General features: G+C 32.1%; 1 protein-coding gene and 3 long non-coding RNA genes across 4 annotated transcripts; 2 read left to right on the forward strand and 2 right to left on the reverse strand.

Moving 5' to 3' along the window:
- Positions 1-3,797: 3,797 nt before the first annotated feature.
- On the forward strand, positions 3,798-6,559 carry LOC114394414. Its single transcript, XM_028355985.1, has 3 exons — positions 3,798-4,525; positions 4,977-5,705; positions 5,863-6,559. Exons 1-3 carry the CDS (start codon positions 3,908-3,910, stop codon positions 6,046-6,048), a joined length of 1,533 nt encoding a protein of 510 aa, XP_028211786.1. The 5' UTR covers positions 3,798-3,907; the 3' UTR covers positions 6,049-6,559.
- A 161-nt stretch (positions 6,560-6,720) lies between these two features.
- Positions 6,721-7,844, reverse strand: LOC114396279. Its single transcript, XR_003663273.1, has 3 exons — positions 7,712-7,844; positions 7,393-7,431; positions 6,721-6,936 (listed from the first exon to the last, which is right to left on the reverse strand). It is a non-coding gene; the product is annotated as an uncharacterized LOC114396279 (long non-coding RNA).
- Positions 7,845-12,110: 4,266 nt separating this feature from the next.
- On the reverse strand, positions 12,111-13,894 carry LOC114395487. The gene is made up of 3 exons (XR_003663028.1): positions 13,520-13,894; positions 12,977-13,053; positions 12,111-12,694 (listed from the first exon to the last, which is right to left on the reverse strand). It is a non-coding gene; the product is annotated as an uncharacterized LOC114395487 (long non-coding RNA).
- Positions 13,626-14,214, forward strand: LOC114395488. The gene is made up of 2 exons (XR_003663029.1): positions 13,626-13,762; positions 13,894-14,214. It is a non-coding gene; the product is annotated as an uncharacterized LOC114395488 (long non-coding RNA).
- Positions 14,215-14,974: the final 760 nt, after the last annotated feature.

Raw genomic sequence — 14,974 nt, forward strand, 5'->3', positions numbered from 1 at the left:
ATTTCTCTTTGCATCCACATGTGACACCCTCTACCCCTCACATATATATTAATAAAGGAATGAAAATTCAAATATTAATTAAAAGTATTTTTAAAACATTTTTAAATACAAGCTTTTCAAAGGGGTAAAAGGCTCACATTCACTTTCTTCTACATCATATTCAAACTTGTCCAAATAAATAATAAAGTCATCTCAACTCAAAGAAAGTCATATAAGTCTCATACAATTAATATAGAACCTATATCCTAATGTCACATCCTATCAGAGCGTGATGTTCCCGTGTCCTCTAGCATGAGGTTCTTCATAGTCATCCACCTATTCATCTGCTCCCCCGAACACAAAGTTCAAGATCATCACAGGATCCAAACACAAACAGCAAACCGGGAGTGAGTTATCACATTGCTAACTACTAGAGAGAAACAACACAACATATAGTAGCCAAATATAATTTACTTAGCATATCTCACATTATTTCATCACTTTGTCATTCATCAATCACACCTTTCAATCATCAATCATTATACACAGGAATCACACACTCCGATCAAGACATAATAACACATTAATTTAATAATAAACAATTAGCAAGCGTATGTGACAGTTATGCTAAGACTCAAGCTTATATGCAATGTGGTACCATGTCAGTGAAAAACCACCCTGGGGCGCTTAGGAGTACATAACAAGACACACCACACAATGGGTTTGTCAGGTCACTCTCACTAAGTAAGATCATAGGGAGACCAGTCAGGGTCACGATGTTTTGCGAGAATGCTCCAACCATATGGGATCAGCATAGGCTTAAAGGAGCACTCAAACCCGATGACCCCCAAGGCCTATACTCCGAAGAGTCCGTCAGGGCCTCTCCCTCCTGATTAAGGTCCAACCCCTAAAATCATTTTAGCACACAGACACTGCTAGTGAATTATGCAATACCCACGACCTCACACTCGTGCCTTAAACACGTACAACATATTGCGCTACAATTTAACACTGGTTCCTAAATAGGAACCTACACTTTCTCTTTAACACTGGTTCCTAAATAGGAAACCTACACTTTCTCTTTAACACTGCGCATTTACACTTTTCTCAAGATAACATTGGTCGGGTTATTGTACAATTCATAGCTTACAACACAAGTAATTTCACATCAAGTGTTAACTACACACTTATCCACAACTAAAACTCATTCACAATTTCACATCTCATAGTGTCACAATCCACCATCACATGTTTTCACGTATCTCACAAATTAACACATGTTCAACTTTACACTTATACTCAATCTCAATAACAATATTATAATCTCAAAGCACATGTTATTCCACAATTCATCACATACTCACAATTTGAATCATCATTTCATATCCTCAATATAGCAATTTATACAAAAGACTATCACAACATGAGAACTAAAACCCCTCAAATAATATTACACACTTATATCAAAATCATAGGTCAAAATATATAAATATCAAGAGCACAATTTATCAAACAATTTTCATTAGGACATCAATATTTTATTTATAATCATAAAGGAAAATTTGTAATTTAATAAACATCTCAAAATAAAACCCCAATTTAATCCTCTAAGGATCCCTACACATGTTCTCAGTAACCCCCAATTGTGAATAACTCATCCCTTACCTCTAAGCGGGCTCACGTGTCTTCAGCCAGCGATAGCAACATCTCTAGCGGTTCCCGGAAATTCTTTCAATTATTCATCCAACTGTTCCGATAGAATTTCCAAACGTCAGAGAGACGGAGAAGAGATTGAAACCTCCACTTGTACTGTCTTCATACGATTCCTTTTTCTCCCTCCACGAATATTATCTCGCAAATCTCAACGGTGGAAGCGTGCGGAATTGAATTTCGAACAACATATCCAAATTTCACAATAATCCAACGGTTAACGAAACCGGGATCGTAGTTTTACCAAGACAGCTCTGGGTTTCTGCGGGAAAGAAAAAGGCTACAATGCGAAGGGTGTTTCTCTCAGTTCAGACATGATATCTAAATTCCCAACGGTGAGAATGCTCGGAATTGTATTGCTAACATGATACTCAAATTTCACGACGATCCAACGTTGAACGGGTTCGAGATCGTCGTTTTTCTGAGACTGATTTGGTGGGCTGCGGGAAAAAGAAAGGGTTTTGAGAGGAGAAGGGGAAAAACGAAAATGAGGCCAAAAGGAGGCAGCTGACTTAACATAACTATTTATACCTAGGGTACTCAGCCTATTATTTGCTCTATATTTATTTATTTTTTACTAAAAAGCTTTTTAAATTTATTTACGAAAAATTGGGATGTTACACACACATGTGATTGCTTGCTCCATTGTCAAGATACCATAAGCATTTGTCTTCCTTCTCACCATTATTAAGTGATAGTAGTAGTGTTGACTCTTCAACTTCTTCTTTATCATCAACAAGATTGACCTTCTCTTCAATATTTGTTCTACACTCCCAAGAGTAATGGCCATATTTATGACAATTAAAACATTCAACATTAGATTTATCATACCTCCTTTCATATGCTTTTTCATAATTGTTTCTATCTCTTCCTCTTCCTCTTCCACGACTTCTAGTGGATTGATGGCTCCTCCATTCATTATTGTCAAAATTATCACGATCTCCTCTTCCTCCTCATCCTTGGCCATGACCACGTCCACGACCACGTCCTCTTCCACGTCCACGTGCTTTTTGACTACTTTCTCCTCCATTTTCTTTCAAAGAAGCTTTGGCTTTGAGGACTTGCTCCAATGGCTCATCATGTCTTCTATTGAACCCTTCTTCATAAGCTTGAAGAGAACCCATCAATTGGTCTATGGTTATTGAGTCTAAATCCTTAGACTCTTCAATAGCACAAACCACATAATCAAATTTAGCGATTAAGGAGCGAAGGATCTTTTCCACCACACGAACATCTTCCATATTTTCTCCATAACGCTTCATTTGGTTCACAATAGCCAACACCTTGTTGCCAAAATCTGAGATAGATTCAGATTCCTTCATATGCAATGATTCAAACTCTCTACGTAGAGTTTGTAGGCGCACCTTTTTTACCTTATCAACACCTTCAAGGGAGGTTTTCAAAATCTCCCATGCTTCTTTGGATGTGGTTGCATTTGACACCAACTCGAACATAGCTTCATCCAAACCTTGATGAATGAAAGTAAGTGCTTGTTAATCCTTCTTCTTCGACTTCAACAAAGTCTCCTTCTCATTTGGTGACAAAATAGTCTCATTTTGAGGTTGGGCATAACCTTTCTCTACAATCTCCCATGCATCTTGAGAACCTAACAAGGCTTTCATGCGACGACACCAATTATCATAATTCTCTTTGGTAAGACGAGGGAATTGAAACATACTCAAGCCATTGCTTGTCATCTCTCAACTCACAAAGTGTTTCTCTCTCAACACTCTAGAACTCAAGCTCTGATGCTACTTTGTTGGAAGAAGAAGAAGATTTTATTTCATTTGGCACACCAAATACAAGAGTATGATCCCTATTTATACTAAAATAGAGTGACCACTCACATAATTTGCTTATTCAAGAATACTAAATGCTCACATAATTGCTTATTCAAGACTTTGTAACTCACAACCTTACAACTTTCATCTTCCACAATTTAAGCCTCATAAAACTTGTTATTATTATTTTTCTAATTAATATCTAACATGCCTTTCTTTTTACTGCTTCTTTATTTCCATGGACTTGCACAACCCTTCTCTCAGCATGTTAGCCTATCCCTTAAAATTAGACTCACAAGTAATTCTATAAATATAAAGTTAGGAAGTGCCTTATCCCGAGCAATAATTGAGGTTGAGATGCCAGAAATTTCACTAAAACCCGTGTATGTTATTTTACTTCTTTGATATTAAAAGTTCTTTAATTTAAGTTTTCAGTTATGGCTTCCAACCAAGAAATAACAGCCCCTTTGAGATATTGGGTGGACAATGAACGAAAGCGTGTAGTTATGGCGGAAGCAAGTGGACACTTTGTAGATGTTCTCTTTAGTTTCCTAACCCTTCCATTGGGAACTATCATCCGGCTTGGGAACACATTTGGGCAACCAATAGAGATTGGTTGCATTAACAATCTATTCAAGAGTGTGGAAGCTCTGAACCCAGATGTTTTCTGGAACGACATCTGCAAGCGAATGTTGCTTTCTCCGCGCAACCCGTTACAATTCTCTTACCAGAGACTAAAACTGAAGGTGGATGATACGCAGCCCACAAAGTATTTCGTGTGTCACATCTGTTCAAAGGGCAGTGATTTCTCGCTGAGTACTTTTGATGAGGTAAAGTGCCACTGTGGGAACTTGATGAAAAGACAACTAGATATGCTGGTAGAGCCTGCTGGTGGCAATGGTGTTTTTGTTAAAGGGGACGCCATGTTCTTGATCTTCGATGACTTGACAGTGCTCCGTAGCTCTCCCAGTGTCTCCTTCAAACCACCACTCCAACTCGGACACAAAGAATTCAGAAAGGTGGAAGAAAAATCTCTAGATGTTGACACAAATAAGGTAATATTTCTTTTATTCATTTGAGGTGGTACTTGCGAGTTGTTTGGTTAGAAGGATGGAAATGGAAAATATAAATTCCTCCCAATATTATTTTAGTTGGGCCGACAGAAGTTAGGGAACGGAGATTTTGCCTTATTTTTTCTCGTCAAATAAAGATTTTTACAAAATAGTAAGTTAGACTTCAGCATGAATATATATTGTGAAACAAATAGTTATAAGAGTCATAAGTTTATGCCAATGGGAAAAAAACATTAGGGGACTATAATGAGTGTTTTGTGCTAGAAAGTTCAGATACATTGAATTCAAGACATTTTTCTGACCTGCATTTACCACTGTGTGAAACTGATAACCTAGCTTCCTCGAGTTCCTTAGCTTGTAAAACTGATAATCTTCCTTGTTTAATGAATTATAACTTCAGAATTTGAATTGTTTTCTGTTTTCTTTTTCTCAGGTATTTAGCATACTAAACCAAGCATTAACCTCCAAATCTGCTCTAAGTGTCACATTGGAAAACGGAAAATCTGAGCCATCGTCCTCTTTCTTACCAGATATTGGCCCAAGTCGATGGAAAGATTCCATAAAAATCAAGGTAATAGTGAGCAAATCACAGAACAAGATTCTGTTTGTTGAAGCAGATGGAGACTTTGTCGATTTTCTAGTCAGCTTCCTCACGATGCCACTTGGATCTATTATGTACCTTGTGAATGGCAAGTTATCATTGGGAAGCATTGATAAGTTGTACACAAGTGTGAAGAATCTCGATCCATCATGGTTCATAGCGTCGTCAACCAAATCCTTACTTAATCCAAAGGTTGCTCTTCATTTTGGTTGTGGGAGCAATCCACTAAATGCTTCAGAAGAAGACACTGGCAAGTATTGGTATGGCACTGGAATAGTGAAAGATAATAGGGGACGTATCATCTGTGAAAAGAATATGATTTCAAAGAAAAAAGATATGCTAAAAGATCCAAAAGATATCAAACTTTTGGACCCAAGATCTTCAGATGGAGCAAGAAAATCCGATGTGGGATTTATGAAGAGGCCATGTCTATTTGTTGTTAGCGATAATCTGGAAGTGAAAGCGATGACAACTTCTTCAAGCATTCCATGTCCATTTATGGAGAATGACCGGTTGTTGGATGATTTGGAGGAACATTTGGTGGAAATCAGGAAGTCACAGGTAATATTCACAATTCAGTACTCCCAACGACTTGTTCTTTTGCACTGCCACAATATTGGATTAAGAAATTTTGATTCATATCAATGGTCTAATTTAACAATCTTTGTCTTCATTTTGTCAATTTAGAGGTGACGTTCCTTATGTCTATTTTGGTCAGGCACTAAACCTATTGATGGCTTCTTTGACATCCAACGAAGCTGCTTTCACAAGGAGCCTATCCCACTTATTGTGGAATTGGAAATGCCAAAGATGCATTCCATTTTGGGGTTTACTGGGAAGGAAGAAAATAAGGCACAGAAAGAAAAAAGAAAAGGAAGATAAAGAAAGTGAGAAAGACATATAATAATAATATGATGGGAAAGAAACAAAGGAATGAGAAGAGAATGAAGTAGAAAGGTGATGGAAAAGAAAATAGGTAGATGTTAACTGCCTGAACAAGCCAAATTAAGGAAGAAATTAAAGCCTAAACTTTATGGGTGTTAATAACTGATTAGGGGCAGTGTAAAGCAATCCTGCAATATTTTGGTGTGTGAAATTGTAATGTTTAAGGGAATTGGATGGTTATGTAGCAGTATTTAATTCTTTTGTTCTATGAATTGATTAGAACGTTGGTCCCCAACTCTACAACTGCTCTTCGGCTCTGAGAAATTGACCTCCGAAAGATCTTTAGTATTCATCTCTTAATGATATGATCAGCACATCCTGTCTGAAAAATGTATATATCTATGTAAGGAGAGTTCGAGTTCTTTTGGTTTTTTTGTTTCTTGTAGTCAGGGGAGTTGAAGTTATTCTATTCTAGTCATTGATTGAAATTTTCACTTTATAATACTTGTTGGAGGCAATTGAATTTAATAGTCTTAATTGTTTTTTAATGAATAACTGAATTATTAATTTTAATGCTATTTATATATAATTTTGGTAACTAAATACTATTTTTAATTATTTGAATATTAAATTGTAACATTCTATTTAATATACAATTTTATACCCGTATGCTTTATGTATTTATTTATATTATATATTCATGGTATCTGTAATTAAATAAAACTACAGAAGATCTGTAACTGACTAAAAGTCATACCAAATAATAGAGAAAATATACATCACAATGTAGGTCACCATTACTCCACAAAAACACTTGAAAAAAAAGACTTGACATAAACCTTTATTTCATAATATTGCCATGATTGTTTCCCCCATCCAATATTTCGATGTTGGAGTTCCATTCAACCTAAAAACAAAATCAAAGAATAATTATGTAACTTTGAGTATTCTGTTTTGTTACGATAAATACAAGAACATTAATCCATAAAGAAAAATGACTGCTGCCATATATATAGTGCTTCTTGTAATATATACTAAGGCTTTTTTATCTTTTAATAAGAAAACATTTCTAACTGGAAAAGTGAAAGATGACATAGTTTCACGATTGGGGAGACATTTCCTCCTTTTGATATGCAAGATGCATAAGTATCTTTTAAATATATTTTAAAAAACAGATTGCATTGTTAGCTTTGAACTTTGTGCATTATTGGAAATTAACTTATCATTTTTTATTTCATTATAATTAAGCATCGTTTTTTACATCAATTTCAAGCAGTGATTCAAACACGATTAATTTTCGCAATGATAGGAAAGCCGTTAAAAATGCAGCTTTGCAGCAACAGGTAATCTAGTAATAACTTACCAAACAATGAACAGTTCGTGAGTACTAGATAATGAATTCCTGAAAAAAAATAAGAAAAAATGAGTTCAGAAAAACTGAAATTAATTTAAATTGCAATAGAATTCTAATTAAAAATGAGGATTTATTACATATTTAAGAATGGAAATATTATAAGAAAAAAAGTTATAAAATAATTTTATAATATTATTTAATATAAATCATCATATATAATAAATTAATTAACTTTCATAATCAGTATTACTCATAATATCTATTACACACGGTGGTTTGTGAAAATTATAGTATGCATGAAAGCAATAATGCATATATTGTAACTTACCATATGATGCTAAGAAGAATTCCCAATGTTTATTGTCGTCTATATGATTGTATAATAATGAGTGCTGCCTGATGGATTCCCAGAACAAACAGAAAAATGTGAGTTGATAAAAGATTCAGTTAGAATATAAATACTTCTTTTAAATATGCAATCAGACAAATATAAACTACTATCACGATAAATTTCTTTAGTTGGGAAGCAATTGGAATTAATTATTATGCATCTTTAAAGTCCAACAGTAGTAAAAGTAAAAAAAGTATATATATATATATATATATATATATATATATATATATATATATATATATGACTGAAACAACAACTTACATTATGAAATGAGCCAATAAATTTAATAAAAACAGATCGAAGGGGGGAAAACCAGAAAAAAAAAAAAAAACCAAAGATAGCAATCATAATGAAAATCCAACAAAATAAGGAGAGAAATTAAGGACCAAGTAAAATAAGAGATCATAGGAATAGGACCATATTGGATTGGCTATATGATCCCTCACTATCATCACTACATTATCTTCTTAGGCATCTCTAACATTCATTAGTTTTGAAATTAATTAAGAAATTGTAGTTGTGCATGATTCTAAATTGTGGTTGTAGTTGTGCGGATTGTAATGCGGATTTTATAAATTTTCTAATTATTGATATATCTTTCATTTATAAAAAAAGATTTGGTCACGCGAAAATTGAGCTAGATACCTAGAACCTTTGGTCACGCGAATTTTGTTTTCTGTGTCTCTTTCTTTTGAGTTTGTTTTTACGAATTTAGTTTTTCACTTTACTTGATGGGGAAAATTAAAATGTTGATTATCTAAAAAGGAAGTGAAGTAATTAAAGAACAAAAAGGAAGTGATGCAATTTTTGAAATGTTTGTTACAGTTTAACCTCAAATTGAAATGGAAATTTAAATCAAATTTGATGCTGCAATTAGAAAGGATACTGGATTGGATTTAATTCTCTATGATGCTCAAGGAAATGTCCTAGCTTCAGCTACGAAATATGTTGATGTTATGTTGGGACCAAGTTAGCATATGCAGGAGCCTTATATGGATATATAGTTTGTTTCATGGTCTGGTGGAGGATTGTTGCAGGTTGATGCCAAAGTCTTATGTGGATAGTTTGTTACTATTACCTAAGAGAAGGGGCAATAAAATTGCTCATTATTTAGTTGTTTTTGTCTTTTACTTATTCAGATAATTGTTAGATTGGGGAGTCTTTGACCGTTGTACCAAATCATTTCATATGATATATATCTTATATTGATTCCCATTAATAATATCCATTTACCTTTAAAAAAACATGAATTACACTTGATATTAGTTTTTTAAATTTTGCACACTTATTCAATAAATTTCTTCTGCACGTTTCAATGTTAGATTTGCTATCTTTAAACATCATTAATTAATTATATATATTTTTAACTTCATTATTTTTAAAGATCAGCACCTTTTTCTTTATTACAATCTTTAAACTTTTATTGTTATCAAAACTTTTTCGTATTTTTCTTAAAAATACCTAATTGCAATTTCATATTTTTTAACATTACATTAGTTTTTAAGAATTAAATAGGAAAATTTGGGAATTTTCGAAACACAACATGAGGGGGGAAATGTGGAATCAGTTATCAATCAAATCAATTTGGTAGGTTATTCTTCTAGCAAAGAATTCAATTAATCCAATAAAAAAAAAGAAGCTAGCACATTAATACTAAACAAGTTCTCGCAGTTGGGGAAGATCAGAAGCTTGTTTTTCACATTAATTAATGATAGTGTTAGAAGTTTTGATAATTGTTTACGTAATTCAGTTTTTTATAATTATTATTATTTATACTTATTAATTAACTTATATTTTATTATATCATCCATTATTTTAAAGTTAAAATTGAACCATGTGTTTAAGTATTTTAGAATGGTTGCTAATTAAGATTAGGTTACAAAATTGATTTTTATGTATTGACTTTTATTATTTTAAGTATTTCTTTTAATTCATGGTAATATTCAATTATTATGATCTGTCTGAAAACTGCATAAAAATTATCTTGATTAGTTTTATTTTATAATTTACAGGTTAATTTAAGGTAATAAAAAAATAGATATGATATTTAAAAAAAAATCCAAACAACAACATCGAAATTATTATAAAAACCGATGTTTTCGCTCACCTAACATCAACTTTTCTAGAAACGGGGTGCTGGATAGTATAAAGCAACATAGAATTTTAGAAAAAATAGTGTTGTAAATTAAACGCAATATCGATTTTTCATGAAATTAATATTATTTTATACATATTTTATATTTTTTAGTTATTTTTTTATAAGATATTAGTTTTCTAAAAATCAATATGATATGATTTATCTTTACATCAATTTTAATAAAACTTATATTAATTATTACTTTTAACGTTAACGTTTCAATATCAATATTAAAAGTCCAAATCAACAATATTACAGTCATTACATGATAATTCGAATTGTCTGCCAACTAATTAATGAGATTTATCAAGCAAGTTAGCATTGAACTTTCTCTAATTGCATGCAAATAAAGTATTAAATATATATTTTACCTACCTGAATCTTTATATGTAGTTTCAGTTATTCTCAAGTCACTCTTATTTGTTTCAGGAATTTATTGTGAAGTACTCATGGACTGTTCAATTATAGTCTTACTGACTGTAACATGGGCACTTCCTCATTCCTGTTTGGTAAGTCCCAACAAACACTATCATTGCATAAATATTGATCGTGTTTGATATTTTCGCTTGCGTAATTTCCCCTTTCCATTTATATGAAACACTGCTTGAGATTGATGTTAAAAACGTTGATTAAATGGAACACTACAAAAATGAAAAGTTTACTCCAATTCACAAGATATAAAATAAAAATAAAACTAACAATGTATCCATTTCAAAAATATGTTGAAAGGATACTTCTGTATTTTGCATACCAAAGGGAGACAATTCCCCAATCGTAAAACTGTCATAAATAAATAAAAAGCTTAGTATATATACTAATAGAAGGACTATATAGCAGTCTTTTTATACGGATTTCATGTCCTTTTATTTACTTGTAACAAAACAGAATAGTTAAACTTACGTAATTATTCTTTTAATTTGTTTTTAGGTTAAGTGGGATTCCACAACATCGAAATAACAGATGGAGGGAACAGTGCTATATATGGTACTAACTGCATATAATGTATAAATTTAGGTTTTAGTATTTTTTTTTAAGCTGTTCTGTCCAGTTAAGTTGACCTAAATTTTGTATTCCTCATTGTTTGGGGTCATTTTTAGTTAGTTATAGATTCGATCTCTACAGTTTTACTTCTGTAATAATATACGTTCTTCATCCTCTCTCTCTTTTTTTTTTAATAAGCCAATTAATATTCATTAAGGATAAAAGACACTATATCTCAAGTACCAAGAATGCTCATGCCTAACACAAAAACATGAGAAATCAGCAATATATATAAGCTCTACATATACAGTGAAAACAAAACCAACCTTCAGCACATATCATATAGTCCAAGACACCCAAAAGCCATAACACTAACCTCAAAAGCAGCACGTAACGTGATACACATTAGTGAAACACTTAACTACCCAATATGAAATTGAATCTAATCGCATAACTAACATTATGCTTCGGCGTGGTACGGTTACGAGTATGCTGCACTTGATCTTACATAATATTATTGCTATGTACGCACATGACAGTAAATTTCTGATTCTTATAAAATGTTTAAGCAAAAATATTTACAATATATAATTGAGTTTAATATTTTTTATTTGAATTTTTTTATATATTATTTCCTAAAATATGTTCATTAATATAATTTTCAGCTCTACATTAATCAATAGATTGGTTTTTTTAAGTTTCTTTAAAAATATAAATTAATTTCTTTTGACAAAGTAATTTTTCTCATTAAAGTTATAATTTCCTACATAACTTTTTCTAGGAAAAATGGTCCACAAAAAAGTGAGCTCGCACGTTAGTCTAAAAAGCCTACAAAATGAATTAGTAGTAACATAAAAGTGCAATTAACTTATCATTTTAGTAGTAAGTGTGACAAGGGGTGTTATATATAACGTGTTGATGTCTAAGGTAAACATGTACTCACATTAATTAAACTTTTAGTAAATGGAAGAAAAGTAAAATTAAGTCACCACATCCTGATATATGTTAGATCTATCACTTGTTAATCACATCATTATCATATTGATATATTTCAATAAAAATTATTAGATATAAAAAAAGTCGACAAAGATATCAAAATTGCATAATTATGATATTGATTTAAAAGAACATATTTATACAATTAAAATAAGAGGTAATTAAAATAGTACAATTAAGATATCTAAAAAATCTAAAATGTAATTAAGTTAAAATAACAAAAGAAAAATCAATGCCTTTATTAATTTAAAATATCATCATTCAACCACGCTGCAGCCACTCTCTCTCTTTCCAATAATACACTTATTTTAATCTTTCTTGTCATCTACTATAGGGCCCAGGTACAATTATTCTCCACGTGCAATGATCACAGTCACATTATCACTCATCCCAAAAACACCCACTAAGTACCTCACAAGCACTAACTCTTTGTTTGTTTTTTAGGGGGGGAATAAAACCTCATCCATTGAACCACAGCATGATTCACGTTGCAGTCACAATCACTTTTCATGGATTATTTTTCTCTCTTTTAAAAAAATATCACGGATTTAATCTCTTATAAAACAAATAAAACTAACAAATCAGTTTATTTATCGATAAAAAAATATTTATCTTTTCCACCAATAATACCATGCATGTATCTCTAATTAATATTAATATATAATAAAATTGTTAGTTAATAATACATATACATATATATATCAGGAGTTGTTTTAATATGTAGAGAGCTGCTTGTTTACATCATTGAACACATAAATGATTCAATGTCACTCTTAAATCTTTCTTCCCACCATAGAATATTCCTGGAGAAAAGAAATAGAAACGGATTAGAATTATAACCTTCAAACTAAAGATATATAAATAAAAGAATTTTGTTACACTGTATATAGTTAACTGGGTATTAATTTAACTCAAGTACTTGCTTTCTCCACTAGCCTTATATAGCCAAGAAGCAGCCCATAACAGTTCATCCTTTTGTGCATAAAATTCGAAATATAGGCCTTAGCTAGTGAATTAATGATCTATGAAAAAATATTTAATTAGGGTTTAAATGTTTAAGCAGGAACAGTATCTTTGTCTATTACCTGGTAACCTGAGTAGCAATAGAATATATGGACAAGAACCGAGTAAGAACCCTATACTTGTCAGCAAAATCAAACAGCTGCAAAACACACATATCGTTATAATATATATAGGTTATTAATAAATTTTGTATTAAATTTCGAAAATACTTAAATTGTTTATATATATATATATATATATATATATATATATATATATATATATATCACCAAAATTCTTTTTTTTTTTCTCGTGATGACGAAATCGCGCATGTTTTTCATTTTTTTAAGCCATTTACCCGACCAATACAACATCCCATAAACAAATGGATTGCACGGATGATTATTCTCACATTATTCTAGTATTATTCCGACCAACGAGATAACAAAGTTTTGCATCTGGTTTGTCAGATGAAAGGTATAATGTAATGCTGCGTATTTAAATTGCAACTATATAGAGATTATATAATTCAAATTTTAAATAAACTTCATCCACTTTGAAGGAAAAACAATGTTTTAAGTAAAAGTTAAAACTGACAAAGGCCTTGAAGCCCCCAAGCAAGTTACCTTTCACCATATATACCCTTTTGGTCGCTTCCTTCTCTCTCTCTAGTCTGAATGCATCAGTGTCCTTTTGAAGCTTTAGACGAAGAATGATAGCTCCTTCTCGTCTAATAGCCTTTGTCTGACTGCTTTTGGCTACAGAACTGACAGGACACCATTGATGGAGACTATTCATCACCATCCGGTGATATTTCCCAGACACAAAATGACCCACTCTGCTTAAAATGCGTCTAACTTATCGCAACAGTAAGTACTTTTTTTGCTAATTTTTCCTTCCCTCAAGCTAATAAGAGCTTCGTTAGTGTTTGATTTTGAATAAGAATTTTGAGTTCAAAATCAGATTTTCATTATATTTCTCAATAAAAATGCTTGCCAAGATTTGAGGAAGGGAGTGGGTTGCAGCGGAGGGAAAGGAGGTGGGCCGCGGCAGAAGAAGAAGAAAAAAAGAAAACACATGTGAGAGGGAGAAAAAAAAAGAAGAAAAAAGACAACGTGTGAAAGGAGAAAGAAGAGGAAAATTAAGAGATAGCGTGTGTGATGAGCAGACAGAGCAGAAAAAATGAGAAGGACAGGGTGAATCTTCACTTTGTATACAAATGACCGTTATTGTATACGATGACCCTGTGTATATAATGATCATACATACATAAATTTCTTTTGATCTAAAATTTATAAAATTGTCCTCCATTTTTTTTTCTTCTCTTTTTATCATCATTTCTATTAGATTATTTTATATAAGCCAATTAATTCATTAAGGATAAAGGACACTAGACTCAAGTACAAAGAATGCTCATGCTTAACACAAAAACATGAGAAATCAGCAATATGAATAAGCTCTGTATAGTGAAAACAAAACCAACCTTCAGCACCTATCATATATCCAAGACACCCAAAAGCCATAGCACTAACCTCAAAAGCAGCACGTAATGTGATACACATTAGTGAAACACTTAACTACCCAATATGTAATTGAACCTAGTCGCATAACTCACATTATTGTGCATATCTTACCACCACGCTGCAACCACTCTCTCTTTCCCATAATACACTTACTTTAATCTACTCTAGGGCCCAGGAACATTATTTTCAGAGTGCAACGATCACACCCACATTATCACTCCTCCCAAAAACACACACTTATTACCTCACAAGCACTAACTCTTTGTTCGTTTGTCTTTGAAAAAAACAAAAACAAAAACCTCATCCATCGAACCACAGCATGATTCACGTTGCGTACACAATCACTTTCCATGGATATTTTTTTCTCTCCTTTGAATATCACAACTCCCATTCCATTGAACCTCCCATTCTCACTATTTCGTTTCTTTATTTGCAGTGCATTGATTGAATCCTAATTTTATGGATCTAATTTTTAACATCAATAAATTAAAAAATTTATTTGATATTTTCTAAAATTTGAGAGAGTAAAGAGAAAAAAATAGAATTAAAAAAGAAGAG

Source organism: Glycine soja, chromosome 18, assembly GCF_004193775.1.
Source record: "Glycine soja cultivar W05 chromosome 18, ASM419377v2, whole genome shotgun sequence".
NCBI lineage: Eukaryota > Viridiplantae > Streptophyta > Magnoliopsida > Fabales > Fabaceae > Glycine > Glycine soja.

Coding starts and splice junctions, on each gene's coding strand:
- LOC114394414 (XM_028355985.1), top strand. CDS start 3,908: ATGGCTTCCAACCAAGAAATAACAGCCCCTTTGAGATATTGGGTGGAC. Junction 4,526..4,976: donor TAGATGTTGACACAAATAAG/GTAATATTTCTT, acceptor TCTTTTTCTCAG/GTATTTAGCATACTAAACCA. Junction 5,706..5,862: donor TGGAAATCAGGAAGTCACAG/GTAATATTCACA, acceptor TATTTTGGTCAG/GCACTAAACCTATTGATGGC.